Consider the following 17,020-nt stretch of genomic DNA (forward strand, 5'->3'; position numbering starts at 1 on the left):
TCGAGTTGCTGCTTACAACTGTCAAGAACTTTGCAATTTCGCTTGTCTTCAATATGAGCAACAAAACATTTTCATGTGAAGCCTAATTTGACGAAGAATTGTTCGAGATAATCAGGGAGCCTTAGGTAATTTCGATTATGACATTGGTGACTTTATCGTGGAGAAAGTTCCAATTCAAGATGACATCATTCCGATTCACAACTCGAATCGACAAGATGGCGCCTCTCTTCCCGCCCTTGCAAGTGCAACAGAAACTTTGATAAATTCAGTGCCGATTATTGGGATTAGTGAATCAGTGTCACAGCTAGATTTCATTGTGGAACCAGATGAAGCCGAATATGTATGTTCACATTTCTTTTGTCAACCATGCGTGACACGGCACAGGCAATCGCAGTTAGGGAATGGTGCGGCCACCATGTTGCAGAAATTCGTCGATTCGAACACATTGCTTCTGGACTGAGGTAAATAAACGAAATGTTTGGAGAGATCGTAGATACTTGGACTTGAAGAAACGGAAATAAACGTTGCAGAAGATGAAGGATCGGTGTGGACAAAACGGGAAAGGGATCCCAGATTATATTTTAAAACTTGTGCGCGAAGTGTATCCAAATACCCCGAACAAAAAATACATGGGACAAGTGTGGATCTAATGATCAAACTCAGTTTTGTGTGTGAAAATTCTGTGAAAGAAAAGGAAATTCATAATTAAAGTTGTCTTGGAATATGTGTATTGGAGTTTTCGTTTATCGTAAGTACAATATTATCTGGATACGCCTTCAGTAGGTCAAAACATCAAGTATATTTCGTTACTTATTTACCAGTTGCTTATGTGCATTGTTATGTTAACGTTGATACAAGTGACATATTCATCTATTGTAGTCAAGCTGAGAAATATTGGCGCAACTTCTGGTGCTTCAAATTAGGCCCCTTCCTAAACACTAGTTTAAAAATCTGTGTAATAATTTAGGTTTTATAAATATAAACTGATTATTGTGTGGCACAAATCTAATTGTTGAATGCAAATGACCAAAACTAAACAAATATCTGTATTTTTCGGATTGAACTCAAAGAATCGCGTCGTCAATTTCGTATTTAAATATCGTTACTGTTACATTAACCGAAACTGATGTTCTGCTGCTGTTCTGCCGTAAAAATATGCAACACAATTCACTTTGACCACAAATGCATTGAATGTGTCACATGTACACATGACCATGTGCTTTGCTATTTATAGCGCAACCGTAAATAAGCTCCGCCCACTGTGATTGATGCAGACGCCAAACACGATCGATACGATTTTTTATGATAAAACTACAGAAAATCTATTGACTTATATCTTGATATGGAGCCATTTGTTGTATCCATGGTTTGTCATTCAAGTTGACACGAAGTTTGACGGTCAATGGTGATCTGGTTCCCTTATGGTTTTCAAAAAACGTCTCCCGACACTCGGTTGTGTTTACATTGTCAGTCATTGTTCGAAACTGAAACACCGCCACCTTGCGGGCTATTTATAGTCAGGGTGGGGCTTTAAGAGGACCTGGCTTCACTCATCTAACCTGGATTTAGTACTGAATTTCAGGATAGACATATTTCACTCTTAATCATCAGCTGACAGCTGCGAATGTTGACTATGATTGCTCCACAAAACGCGTATCCTGACAAGTTCTTTAATGCACAACTGAAATTCAGTGACGTATCCATTATCTCAATCTTGATTTGACTGTTCAGATAGACTGAATATGCATATCCTAGATTATACAGTGATGACAATCTTCCACAGATCAATCATATTATAAAGATTTGGGTTTCTGGGAATATTTTAGAACGTAGTTTTAAGCCATTTGACACCCTTGATGAATTCCTTGATCATTGTTTGACGATGCTATGTCCTGCTGATTCAGGGTAATGGTTGCAACACTTCTAAGAAATACATAATACTGGAAATCTAAGGATGCATAAACTAGATATGACATTTCATTTACAGTTTGTCTGCTTCAAAATGTGTGTCAAATGTTACTAATGTCACAATTAATTATGTTCCCATTCACACTCCTTCAACTGCTTGCTCAAGCTGCTTAATAAACATAATATATATGTTTTTATTTTTCAAGCCACTAGACCTAAAATGATTATTTTATGAAATAAATAGCCATTTAAGAAAGAAATAATATTTATATTTCTACAACAAGAACTGCTCAAAGAGGATTGACAATCATGGAGATTTGTCCAGGATAGGAATCAGCTAGTCATTGAGTTACGGTCAATTCCAAAGAATTGGTTTTCACTTACATGTACTTATTGTAACCATGCTTGATGTTGATTTGTTTTTAGATGTAGAAACATGTTAGTTTATGTTTGTTTGTAACTTACAGCATGGAAGCAGAGATATTTGTTATCACAACTGGGTTAACAAGTTGAAGTAGCATAAACAAAACCTTGTTAATAAATATTTTGCGAAGTCAGGCTCTAGTACTAGTTCAAGTCTTGGAAAAGCAGACCAACATGATGGTCAATGCATTTCACCCATGACCATCGAAGACAATATACATGTAGGCTAACAATTGTCATGCAAAAAATATCAGTATCCACAACAGATCTTTTAATAAACATGGCTATCACACTGCCAGTCTCATTAAAATCAGACCTTAGTGTTTGCTACCACTACTCATAGATCTGAGGACATCACCATTACAGCTCACTTCAAAACGACCTTTCGCAAACTTTGACAGACCAGTGAAATTATAAACAAGAAGTTGACATTAGCCATTCAAAAAGCAGCTTTCTCTAGCTTTCTGGCACTTGTATCTAACTGGTGACTTCCATTCTAGACTTAGCTTGGAAAACTATTTTCTTAAAACTCTCTTTTCCGAATTTCAAAACTTAACAAAGAAAATTCTGGAATGTCTAATTGATGACCGTGTTATATGGTAGTACTTCCTAGCGAGAACTAAGATCTGATTTTAATGAGGTTGTCAACTGCACACTTCCAATATCCATTAGACATGAACAGTATGGGAAACTGCCCAACACAAACTCTTCCCCTGAAAGTTGTATTGTTTCAGTGTGTAGTCAATATTTATTATTATTATTGTGTTAAATTTATTTTTTCATATCAGTTTAATCATTTTGCAGATGACCCAGATATGATGCAATTCTGGCTTGCTTTACAAATCAATGAAATTGGTACCGTTTGTTTATGTTAATGATACATTTTTAGATAGTTTCGCCTCTGTCCCTCAGTAACAAAATTCTAAACTATGCACACAAGAGTGTATTAACTTATATTTTCTTTTCGCTTATGATATGCATGGACATTTTCAATAATGTGTGCTTTGGTAAACCTGGACCCATTCAAGATATGCTTTGGTTTGAGACTGTCGGTTGGTATTGTTTTGTGAGTGTGTAATGTTGTTGTTTCCCACCGATACCTTACACCTGGAACACTCCTCACCCACTCCTCAACCCATTCCCAGTTCAACAGTCAGAAGTCCCCAAACTACCCTTGTAGTTTTTGACAAACTCGTTCTTTTCTTCAACTAGGCCTATTGTATTTTCATTTAGACCCAGTCATTATTTTTTTTCTTAAGTGTGTAGTTCAAGAAGGCCTTCTGTGTTTTCATGTCATTTGTTTTCATAATCATTTTCTCATAAATAGGTTACCCCTAGAGACTTGAGAAGGGATGTCACGATTTATCGGTGTATTGATCACAAATTTATACCTGAATTTATTGTGCAATAACCAGCCTGATAGCTACTCAGGCTTGTGTTACCATACCTTCTGTCATAAAACTATTTGTTGAATTGATGGCAAGTTTATCGGTCAAGCTTGTAAATCTCAAGCTGGTTGCTAGAAACAGCCTCTTGTTAGCAGTCACAAATAAGTGTTGTGAAACTTACCATGACTCAAGTATCATCATATGTTTTTCTAATGTGAGGTAGATGTATCGTGACACCCCCAGTTCTAGGGTAGAATGAACCCACATTATCCCTTCTGTTAAATGGGCATGGAAATGGGTATGATCTGTCTACAATTGCTTCAGGAATATATTATGAACAGTACTTGAATCACAGGTGATAACCAACTGCTAACATGACAAACTGATGCTAACTAATTTGTCTAATAATGGAAAGAGCTACTTAGAATGTATTCTTATGATTTGGGGTAACACCAGACATTTCCTTACAAAGGAAGTGTCAACATGATTAATTATCATTTATGCTACAGATGTTATGATGACATAAATAGCAGTGAATTTAATTCCCTAGCTATAGTTATATGCTGATTAACAATATGTATATCCCACACATTGCTAATACCCCTAAAGACACTGAACATTCATCTGTGAAAGCCATATGCTAACACATACAATTGAGTATATCTGAATAGCTTTGGGCATCAATAATATTCTGATATATGTCAACATTATCATAGTGTCAACATCCTCATCCTCATCCTCATCTTCATATTAAACTGTCTCCCATCTGTATTTATGATTACATCCATTGTAAATGTACTCACTACATTGAAAAGCATATGTGATGTTTCTAAACTGATACAATAATTTCATTACTGCAAGTATGCTAATGATTTTCTTGTCTACTCTTTATGTTTTTTGTTAATAATTTGGTTATCTTTCTGTCAGGAGGCTCTTTGCTACTGTGCAGTGTTTTGTCCGGTATCTTTTATTTAACTTTTATCCAGCCCTACTTGGCTATATGCATCAATAGTGCCTAATGTGGGATTACCTAACATTTAACAGGCTTTATATTTCCAGGTTATATAAAAAAAATATGCATTGGGAACTAAATATGCTTCTAAACTGGAAAACTGACAATAACTATCTATGAAATAGCACCATAATACTATGTCATGTTATCAGCACACAAACTGTTCACATTAGACACTGATATGAAATTATTATTTAAATACTAGGATATTTAGTGTTTAATATTTAGGTGCGTCATTGATTGGACATTTTTGTATCCACATATCGACTCAAAAGTATCACGATATATCATTATATTGATTGATAATAAAACTAATTATAAAACTATTCTGTTTATGTATATCGGTACATAAAATGTACCTATTTAGACCTGCAATTAATCAACTTGATTGCTAAATGTAATCTTGGGTGATCCATTATATGTGTAAAACTAAATTTCTACATGCTGATTGTGCTTCTTGTCCATAATTAGTAAAACGTATTGTTCTGGCCTAATGAAAGAACATTTCTCTCAAATCTGTCCTCCAAATCCATTTATTTGTCACAAATAAGGTCAGACTCCCAACAGCATTAACAGCATATTTTTTGACGATGGTCAATGTGGAAAATTAGGTGTTTGGAGAGATAAATTTGCTAAATAAATTGATTTTATCTTATCCTGACTCATACTTATTGCTTATCTCTCTCTCTCTCTTCCGAATAGGTAGTGGAAACTTCCTGTGCTGTTCCCAAAGAACAGAGAAAACAGCCCACCTAAACGCACCCTTATTCCGTGCATGCGCACCGGAACCATGTGACCAAGCCCAGTAACTCATCACTCTCACTTTTTCGCTCCATCTTGGCAGCTGGAATTTTTTTTCTGTGCATGGTAATCCAAGCTTTCCATAAAAATTCACCCTTTTTAACAAAATCTTTTGCTTGGATTATCTTCTGTGGTATATACATCATATCTAACGATTATTTTATATATTTGGCTTTAGAATTTTGTTGTAATTTGGACTTAAATGCAGCCCCTATCGGCGATTATGAAAACATGTAACCGATGTAAATTACGTGTTTCAGATTCGGACCCTCATCCAACCTGTACCAGCTGCACAGTACAGAACTGCACTGCAGAGAATAGATGCAAATTCTGCGCCCTTTGGGGAAGGAAGAATTTAGTAATAATCTTTTTGCAGTGCAGAGGAAAAAGATGGAACGGAAACGACGTGAGTCATCACGCTCGTTATCATCCACGGAGACGGCTAAGAGTAAGAAGAGGCGAGAATCTACGCCCTGCCCTTCGTCAGAGGAATTCGATTTGATATTATTCAAATTACTCCCGCTGAATATGATGCAGTACCCCCCGTAATTACTTCCTCGTCTACCAGTAAGAAGTCTAGAGGGTCTAAGAATAAACCTACTGAACGCTTCAGTCAGGCTATCAATCTACAACAACTAGCTAAGGGAAAGAGTGCTGCATCATCTACTTTGAAGCCGTCTTCCCCTAGGAGAGAGCATGTTTTTGCAGAGGTTATTACCTCTACAAAACCACGGACTTCATCCGTAGTCACGAAGGGGGTTTCAAGAAAATCAGCTGTTTCTTCTAGCCAGAAGAAAACCTGCGGCTCAGACAATTACGTCCACGCAGCCCGCAGTGTCATCCAATCCGGCTACAAATACATTCGATACAAACCTAAATCAGCCTCAGACCTTCGCGCAGATACTGGCCTTCGTGCAGCCCAACACAACAATTACGCAATCCTCTACCTTCGCGCTGGCGTCGGCCTGCGCGCAGCCTATTAATCAACAAGAGTATACACAGAGGCAAGTGTTCACGCAGGCTCCCGCCTTACTGCCACTTACACTGCAGCCTACCTTTTTTACACAAGGTACTTTGTTAACGCCTGCTATTAATACAGATGTGGTAGCAAATATCACACAAGTCGTAATGGCTATGCAACAATAAATGTGTAAACAACCTGCCACGCAGTCGACTACCTCTTCACACAATAGCTCGCAGATGTCGCAGCCTTCATTTACGGCTCCGAATCCTAACGCCTCCTATCTTCTGCGAGAGGAGGATGTGTTCGAGCCCCCTCAAAATGAGGACACATCGGGGGAAAATTACCCTTCAATTTATGAGGATCATGAATTAATGGCGTGGATTACAGATAGACTGCCAATATCATCACCGTCAAGAAATTCTTCTCCCACTGATACATACTGTATCAAAGGGGACGATATAGACACACTAACCATCCCACCGATAAAACCAATCTCCAACATTGCAGAGAATCTTAATGTTTCTTTTGCAAAAGCCACAAATCACAAGGACTTCAACACCGAGCTTTAATTCTAAGAAATTCCTCATGCACGCCATGTTGCAATTTCTTCGCTCACCGGAGATTGATGAAGATTACTCACTCATGTCAGACTCCAAAAGTAAAATCTTATCGCATTGAGGATAAGAAAATTGCCCAACTTGATACGTCTACAAGACATGCATTCTTTGGACAAGCGATGTCACGCGCTATGAACGAAGCTATGTTCTATGAATTAAAAGAGCCTCAGAACGACCGCGAAAGAATGCTACTTTCAGCTCTCGTCAATCAAAAGAAAAATCAAGAGGTTTAACAGTACTACGGTGACAAGGTCTTATAAATAATTCTAATTTGTCAGATACCTATACCAAAGAATTATTAAGACAACCCTGGGAGGCCCAAGCCCTTTTTAATGGTAACATACGCAAAATCAACAAAGAAGTGCTTCAAGACTCCAAAGTAATCCATACCCAGAGTACCAGGATTTAAAACTGCAACTACCACAAACATTGAGGAAACACCTCTTATGGTGGACAGTGAAATCGAACGTTTGCGCAGGAACTTGTTTAAACAAGCCGGATTACAACAACCACCTATTCGTGGACGCCTCACTTCAAGGCTGGGGAGCTCACTTCAACAGAGAAGTAACAGCAGGCCTATGGTTAGAAGCAGAAAAGCTCTACCACATCAATTATCTGGAATGTGAGGCAGTAATCCGTGCATTATTTCACTGGGCCCCGCAGTTAAGAAACCAACGTCTGATGAACAGAACAGACAATTCAACTGTGGCATACAATATAAACCTTGACCCTCCTGAAGTTGACATTTCAACTTTACAAGCTAGGAGACAATCTGAACTTAACAATAAAGACAAGACATATACCAGCAGTGGCAAATGTCTTAGCAGACGCCTTCACCAGACCAGCCAAACCATCACAGACAGAATGGAAGCTACACCCAGAAGCATTCCAACTGGCAATAAAAGAAAAAGGTTGCCCATTAGATAGACCGATTTGCAACCAGATTCAACAATCAGATAACAACATTTGTATCACCAGTGCCAGACCCACTAGCTTGGTCAGTTGATGCTCTGTCGATATCATGAGAGGGACTAAACGCGTATGCGTTTCCTCCACCAGCCGTGATACCACAGATATTACAAAAGATCCTACACACGAGCAGCCTACAACTGCTTTTGGTAGCGCATTACTGGCCGGCGAGAACATGGTTTCCAGATCTCGTCGAACTAGCAGGAAATCCACTATTAAAACTTCCAAACTGGCCAAATCTACTGCTACATCCTCACTCCAATCAGGTCCATCCAAGACTAGATCCATACGAACTTCATGTATGGAGCATATCAAGAGCAGTCTCATTAAAAGAGGATATTCCATGAGAGCAGCTAAGGCAGTCTCCTTGGCACTTCGTAGATCAACGAGGAATCTCTATGACGATAAATGGAAAAGTTTGGACCAGTTTGCAACATCCAAGGGTTTTTCTGCAGCCAAAGCTACTATACTACAAGTAGCAGATTACCTATGTCACTTACGAAGTACAAGGAATCTTAAAGGTTCGACACTGGGCACTTATTTGGCCGCTATCAGTTCTGTACTGACAATGGCTAACGGGATAAAACTTACTAAAGTTCCTGAGCTGATAGCCCTACTCAGATCCTTCAGACTTGAGGACCAACAGAAAAGATTTAGAGCCCCAGCATGGGACCTAAATATAGTGCTACAACACCTAACCAGTGATGCATACGAACCGCTCCAACAGGCCGACTTTGAACACCTGACGCAGAAAACCCTATTTCTTCTGGCATTAGCTACGGCAGCCAGAATGTCTGAAATCCAAGCGATAGACTTCAATCGCATCACATTTGACAGTGGTAACAACTCATCAGCGCATCTTGGCTTAAGATGGGACTTTATTGCAAAGAACCAGTTACCAGGCCAACCAGACAGACAATTCCATGTTCTGGCTCTTTCCTCCGTCCTTGGTGCAGAGGATACAGAGGATTTATCACTATGCCCAGTCAGAGCCTTAAGATTATACCTACAAAAGTCTAAACCTAGAAGACAAGGTTTTAAGAGACTATTTATTCCTTTATTAAGGAATACACACACAGAGGTATCCAGAACAACTATCTCATTTTGGATGAGAGCTGTTATTCTCAGAGCATACAGAGCAGTGGGATTGGACCCCCATTCAGCCTCCAACCCTCACGAAGTAAGAGCCTTAGCCTCAACTTTGGCACTTCACGGCAACTGCTCCATAACAACTATTATGGAAGGCTGTTTCTGGAAATCAGATACAGTTTTCGCCAACCACTACCTCAGAGACCTTGCTACAGAAGACTTAGCTGGTATTCAGCAATTCGGACCATTAGTTGTGGCACAACAACTCACGAATCCTACCAGACGACATTAGAAGATCACACTCACCCAATATCACGTAGACTTGATGACGTCAGGTTACTGTTCCATAACCAACGACTGAGAGTCCATGCCCCCTGTTTTACTATGCAATTCAGCACATGAGTGAGAAATGATTGTGTTAAGATTATTGCTCTTCTCTTAACACTTTAATCATTTAAGGTGAACAAGATTTTAATCTTAGAAACCTTATAAATCCACAAATCTATATGATTTACTTCCATTTTGCTGCTCACAAAAAAGGAAGGTGGTCCCCAATAAAGAATTTACACAGAAGATTAACAACGTTCCTATGGGGTTTATAGAACAGATCGACGTTAATCACACATACAGGTGGAACCCACAACCTACTGTGAGATTCAAGCAATAAGTATGAGTCAGGATAAGATAAAATATGTATTTTTTAGAGTAAAAATATCATTTATACTTATCCTGACTCATACAAATAAGTACCCCCCCCCCCCTCTTTCCACTGATGTGTTCCGACCATTAAGTAGGAAATAAGAGAGAGTGATGAGTTACTGGGCTTGGTCACATGGTTCCGGCGCGCATGCGTGGAATAAGGGTGCGTTTGGGTGAGCTGTTTTCTCTGTTCTTTGGGAACAGCACAGGAAGTTTCCACTACCTATTCGGAAGAGAGAAAGATAAGCAATAAGTATGAGTCAGGATAAGTATAAATGAAATTTTACTCTAAAAAATACATTTTTGGGGGTCCCTAAATTGTTCTAGTATCTTAACATGTAGAGCAAATTTGTAGAAATGAGACAATAGTTGTTTTCATGTAGATGTAGAGAAAAGAGGCATATATGTTATGGAGAGGTGAGTTTAAAGGGGTCAAGAGCAGGCTTACTTAACCAAACTCGCAGAATGGATTAACACAGTGTTCGCTGTTATGAAAAAACTGCATAAATCTAAGTTACCTTACTGGAAGTATTCGCAACCTTAAATAAAACAGAATATTCCAAGTGATTTGACATGAACTCACCAATATGGTCACAGCCTCCACTCAATGAGTAATAGTTACAGACATACTGGAAATCTTGAAATTAATGCAAGACTGAATAAAGTTAAAAAAAAGTGCGAAACGTCTTTGCTCACATTAATTGGGCTTTGCATTTATGTCCCAGAAATGACTGTTGATAAGACGGCCTCACTGCACACTTTGAATAGTGGAAACACCAATTTGAATACAAACACTTACAACTATCTATTTCCACATCACAGTTTATTGAGCAAAAGTTGTGACTAGTATAGAACAATGTATTATTTCAAACACTAAAAATTACATAATGGAGTGAGTGAGTGAGTTATCACTACTGGGGTCAAGAGTTCTACTCACTCATTTCAAACTAGGCATCATTGAGTACTCCAGCAAGTCCAGACAGACGCAAACCATGCAACACAGTATTTTTGTTCTCTAGGACAGCATCAAAGGTCAATACGACCCAGTGCGTATAGATAGGCTTCATCACACTTATCCTCAGATCTGTACCCTCTTGCCATCTGCTTTCAAGTTTGTTGACACCTTCTCCACGTCCAGAATAAACATTTAAATAACTTAATTAATTTTAAGTGTTGTTTTTAAGAAGACACTATTGTTTTATACTCAGCACTAAATAAGCAGATCTAATTGCTGTTTAATTGGATTAAGGTAAGGTTGGATTTTGGGGCTGGGGGAAGTCACATCCCGCATTTTGGGGTAGGGCCCAGTAGTCGCATTTATTTGGAGACGCATTAATTTCAAGATTTACAGTATTAAAATTGTATGCAGATCAGATCAAGTAAAGATCAGCCTGCTTTTCAGAGAGAGAATAGCAACTCAAAAGCATGAACAGGGAAGTTAGCCTGATTTCTTAACTATAGTGTCTGCTATGAAAGTACTCACATCCTATTTTCCACAGGCTTATTAAGTACTAGTTTACTGTTGGGCTCAGCAAGCACGCCCGATCTCATGACCTATCAACTCAACAATGATGGTGGTATGTCTCACATGGTGCTGTTTGTTATAGTTTGGCTTAGCTTTTCTTGCCTTAGTTTTCACAACTTACTGACTTTCACAGTCCTACTGCTCTCTTGTTTAATTTTGAAATAATGAAATATTAATCTATTCAATCTAAAAACTAAGTTCCATTTTTTAGACTCATGATAGCAGTAAATGTGAGGTGCAACATAAGAATCATGACAACTGAGCCATTTGAGTTTTTAGCTCACATGTCAGAGAGTCAAGTGAGCTCATGTCGTAGTCTGTCCGTCATCCGTCATGCTTCATTCATCATCTGTCGTAAACATCTTCTCCACAGAAACCACAGGACCAATGACACTGAAACTTGACACCCCAATTTGTTCAAGATGTTTGAATCAGATTTTCAATATCGCCAACACAGCAGCAATATGGAAAACCATTTATGTTTCTAAATGTCATGAAATTTGGTATATGTGTAGTTGGTAGTGAGTGAGTGAGTGAGTGAGTGAGTATGGTTTTACGCCGCTTTTAGCAATATTCCAGCAATATCACGGCGGGAGACACCAGAAATGGGCTTCACACATTGTACCCATGTTGGGAATCGAACCCGGGTCTTCTGCATGACGAGCGAACGCTTTAACCACTAGGCTACCCGACCGCCCCTTAGTAGTTGGTAGTGGGGTTGAACACATTTTGTTTTTCATTTTTCTATATTTTGACCTTTATTTGACCTTTGCACTGACCATGCTCTTAAGTTCTCCCCAAATGCATTTTTTTTTCATTGTAAACATGATTTCTTCAGAAGCTGATGCAACTTAAAATTCATATTCTTGTTCCCATGAATGATAACACCTGAATTTGTGAAAGGGGTTCGAATCCAATTTTATATATGGTTGACATGGCAACTCAGTTAAATAACTTTAACCATTGTGTATAACAAAAATGTTTCACAAAAGTGATTTGTATATTCATTTTTGCTCATTTAGAAACATTTTGAATTTATTTCATTTTTGTTTTTCCTGTGCTCATGGGCTTCACCAAAGTGGTAAACATCAGAGACCTGTATCACTTTGGGTTTTCCACCCACATCAAGCTGACAAGGCGTGATATAACTGAAATACTGTTGAAAGCTGCGTTAAACCCAACTCACTCACTCATATTTGTCGATACTTTTGTCCACAATTTTTATGCAGAAAATATTTGAGTAGCAATACTGACAGCCACGTCCTTGTTATTCTGTTTTGGTTGATATTTTATGCTGTTGACAGTTTGTCCAGGTGAGCCACAGTGCCGTGCACTAGTTTTGAACCAGTCTTTCGACACTGCTTTATATACAAAAGAGGAGACATGTTTCCTTGAAATTTTATTTTTTTCAAGCTTCCAAAGATGACAAATGATTTGGAATGGTTTCCCAAAATTTGTCAAACTTCATTTCGATAAAACTTTGTGACGTCAAAATGATGCAAAGAGTTCAGTTTGAAATACCGTGCAAGAACAGAGTGTATAGTCTGCCCATTGATGTCAAGATTGCAGTAGGACTATCATGTTTCTCTATTAACATGTTTAATTATCACTCACCTCTCCCCTTTGTTCATCTTCATATTGGTTTATTTTGCATAGTTATCATTTCTTTCCCCTCATAAAGCATCCAAAAGGAGCACATTGGTTACAGGTCTGTATGTCACTGCAATGTCCAAGTAGATATGCGGTTAAGGTGGTTGGTTATACTGGCTGTTAGTGTCCTGTTGTGTCATGCATCATATTGCAGAGGGACATGTTTAATTGCAGCATGGAGATGACAAAAAGTAAAAAAAAATGAAAACATAGTAACGCTGTGGTTTGATAAACGAGTGTTAAATAAATCATTGAAATCGGTGTTAAAATTTGATCTGGCATTTTGCTTACTTTATTGTGTTACATGTGTTAACATTTGTTTTTATGAATTTCTTACGTCCTTCCCATTCTGAAGTGTTTTTGGCCCCAAATATATGGATTTATCAAGATCTTAATGAAAAACATAAAGATTTTGGTTTTTGTTTAGGTATTAGTGTCAACCTTGAAATTGATACCACCATACAAAAGTTAAGAAATGAAGACATTCTCTACTTTGTGTAAATTGTCTTATCAGACCAAAAGGAATTTGAACTCATCGATCACTGGCATCAGATCTAGATAACATAATTTGGTTTTGCTAGATGTTGAATTCAGCAAATAACAAACATTGTATATTATAGGCTTTATGTTAAGAAATTTGTACACGTTTGATAAATTATCTGGTCTAAGGAAGCATCTTATGTTATTATTATTATTTAATGTATGATCTATCCCAGTCAATGCTGTGCTACATTGACAAATGTTTTTGTCATGAAATAATGCATGTTGAGGTATATGAGATACCCAACTGTGGGTGATAATTCTTGCATCATTATTGATAAAGATGAGGCCATGCCACTCTCTATGATAATACTGCTACCAAATACCAAATATGCTAGTACAGCTACTTGGTATCATGGGACAGCTATCCTTGTTGTAGAACATACACCATATAAGATATGACCAAGTATGGTAAATAATACATGTGTGTCTTTATGATTTGTCAATGAGTAATGCAGATTACATCAAATCAAATAACTATATTAGAATGACTTGTATTGGGGAGTTTTACATGAAGCATGACATCAATAACACGATGAGAAAAGATGTGTAGTATTCTATGTTGTTTTGTATTGTGTATTTTTTGTATGTGCATGATTATTTGATATTGTTTAGAAGATGGTTTTATTGTTGTCAATAGTTTCTCTTGTATAATCCTTTTTAGGGGATGGGACAAATTGATTTTAAAAAAAATAATCATCAAGAAGTAGAATGTCTTAGGAAAGCATGATTTAAACCAGTTAATAATTAACAAAGTTGTAGATGAATCATAGTTTCATAGTTTAATGTGCAGTTCATTTTGTAATTACATGTATTAGAACCATGTAAGGTTTAAGTAAACGAAGAAGATTTAGGAAAAGCTAATGGTGTAAAATAAGGTGAAGTCAGTTACCCCGGGTACTAGTATTTCACGAGGAGTGATCTGATTATATACAGTCAAACACCGATGTGTCACACTTTAAGTTGTCTCATAGGGAAAGCTTAGTCCATGCGTATTCCTTCATTTTGTATCATTCTCTCATTTTTCGGTTGTGTCAAACTTTGGATAATTCAAATTGTTTACGCAAGTCTAATTTAGAGACATCAGTGTTTGACTGTATATGTGGTTGGGTAGAGCAAAGGACTCAAAAAGTTTCATCCACATGCTTTGCTTATGTTTAAAGTATGTACTATACATACAAACTGTTTCTGTTTCTGTTCTTATGTTGGTGTTTCATTATATTTGACAGTGTTTCAAGCTGAGATGCTTTCTTGCTTGAGTTCCATTATGGCTGGATTTCGGATCTGTATGAACATGTAAAATGCTTTTGGTGTTTCTGTGAAGATAACATAATAGACATTATACAATTTCTTCAGATAAGTTACAGTCATATTTCATTTGATAATTATTCTATTATGGAAACTAAGAATTTCAAATGTTATCTTAAATTCATTGTATCTGAAAATTGCCTGATAAATCCATATATTAGGGACTGCACCCTTCAACGGTGTTTTGTGTATTTATACCACACCTAGATAATTATGTTCCACTCCTCACAAAAAGTTCAATCCTCCCCTATCCACAAATATCCTCTGTTGTCCTCTTGTATAATGCATGCATGGTTAGATGTTAACCTATAGAAACTATTCATCGTTAATTTCAAGTTCGCATTTTTAATTGATTTGTTTTTTGTCTCAATTATTTTGTTTAAATGTTCTAAAATTGCATCAATTGTCTCCTCTAGTTGTCTCTAGATGCTTGTCTCTAATTTATATCCAAGATAATCTATTTCACCTTTGAGTTTGTTATAAACATCTGAACATTTATTTCTTTGTGGCTATTTTAATGATATTGGGAAATGGGAAGAACCTTTCATTCTTTGGTAATTATTATTCTGTTACAGAAACAATTACAACATAGATGGTCCTAGTACTTTGACTATTGAACAGAGATTTGCAAAACTGAACCAGGCCTTTTTCAATACTACTAGTCATGGACCTAGATGCAAATTTAGCAGAGCATCTATCAGTATGCACTTTTTTCAAAACTGAGTTGATTTTTCAAAATTCTAGGTCAAAGTACTGAGGCCTAAACTATCCATTCTTTATAAATAATCAACACACATTGTTTCTTTGTAGCTTTTGGTGGATTTGGAATGGTTCCATCTCTACGGCCACTGGAGACTCTACACAACAACCTAACTTTCAAGGACATGGATGACTTTCTGGGTATCGCAACCAACACCAAGTTTGTGACCCCGATTGCATCACCGCCATACAGCATGGTCGGCCCCCAATCCACCCACCCCGCTGTCACCGCCTCTGGCTTGCCCCTCAATGTCTCTAGAGGTTCGTGCATGCACCATTAATATTACCAGTGGCACTAATAGTCAGCCTGGTTTCTCCAATAAACTAGCACCTCAAGACTTACTCTCAGACCTTTTTCTTTGGTAACATTCAATGGCTTTCATTGTCAAGGAACTGAGGATGGATCTTATTCTGCTTAAGCTCAATATGCATTGCTTGACGGTAAAAGGGAGGTGGGGTAGCCTAGTGTTTAAAGCGTTCGCTCATCAAGCCAAAGGCCAGATTTGATTCTCCACATCAGGTAAAATGTGTGAATGACATTCTTGGTGTACCCCTGCTGTGCTAGTGCTGAAATGTTGCTAAAGGTTGTGTGAAACAATACTCACTCAGTTGTAGGCAAATTTCAGGTTGTTCTCGGGCAAGTTGGTATGATTGATGTGACGGGTGTAGTGTGTGATGTTTGATTGATGCATGTGGTACCCGAGAGCAAAGACAATGATTTTGCTGTTTAAGTTTTTCTTATGTCAGTTAACTTTTGACCAAATATTTAAAGATGTAGCAAGATTTCCACAGTTGTTTAGTAAGGTTTTCACAGAAATGAAGTTCATTTTGCGATCATATCAGTGGCATGATCTGGGAGGCTTAAGCAATGGAAAAAAACTACTCACATCTCTTAAAAAATGTGTCTGTGCCAGACATGTACCATTTGATTGAGATCACGACTAATTGTGTATGTTGGTGTCAAGTCATTTGCATTATGCAAATTTCACCCTGTACAATTATGTAATATCATGAGTTAACATCACGAGTGAGATCCAGATAAAACACTAACTCCAATAATATATCTTATAATTAATAAAAAGTGACAATTAACCTGAAGTTACCCCCTCCCAGACTGTTATAAAAAACCACAGATATCTTCATCTACATTTCTTCATTTCATTTCAGTTGATCACTTTGTTTCTTGTTGAAAAGTGAGAGTTTTTATCAGTAGTTAGAAAATTGAGGCATGGCTGGCTATGTTTCTTCACATGTTTGTGGAAGTAATAAAATAAACCCAACATCTGCAGTGTTTTCTCTGTGTAAATGTTTGGTCAGTGCGATGAGTGATGTGAACTATTTCATATGCAGTATTATCAGTGAACAGTT

The 17,020-nt window shown here is 37.5% G+C and overlaps 1 protein-coding gene across 3 annotated transcripts in view; it reads left to right on the forward strand.

Annotated features, from left to right (window-relative positions):
• LOC124143887 (inositol hexakisphosphate and diphosphoinositol-pentakisphosphate kinase 2-like) overlaps positions 1 to 17,020 on the forward strand; it is an 86,981-nt gene that overhangs the window by 65,855 nt on the left and 4,106 nt on the right. For all 3 annotated transcript variants that reach the window (XM_048393344.1, XM_048393345.1, XM_048393346.1), the window contains 2 exons: positions 11,370 to 11,447; positions 15,704 to 15,913. In XM_048393344.1, coding sequence (XP_048249301.1) covers positions 11,370 to 11,447; positions 15,704 to 15,913 — 288 coding nt within the window. The remainder of the gene's footprint in view (positions 1 to 11,369; positions 11,448 to 15,703; positions 15,914 to 17,020) is intronic.

Source organism: Haliotis rufescens, unplaced genomic scaffold (genome assembly GCF_023055435.1).
Source record: "Haliotis rufescens isolate VD_foot unplaced genomic scaffold, xgHalRufe1.0.p SCAF_12, whole genome shotgun sequence".
In the NCBI taxonomy this organism is placed as follows: Eukaryota; Metazoa; Mollusca; class Gastropoda; order Lepetellida; family Haliotidae; genus Haliotis; species Haliotis rufescens.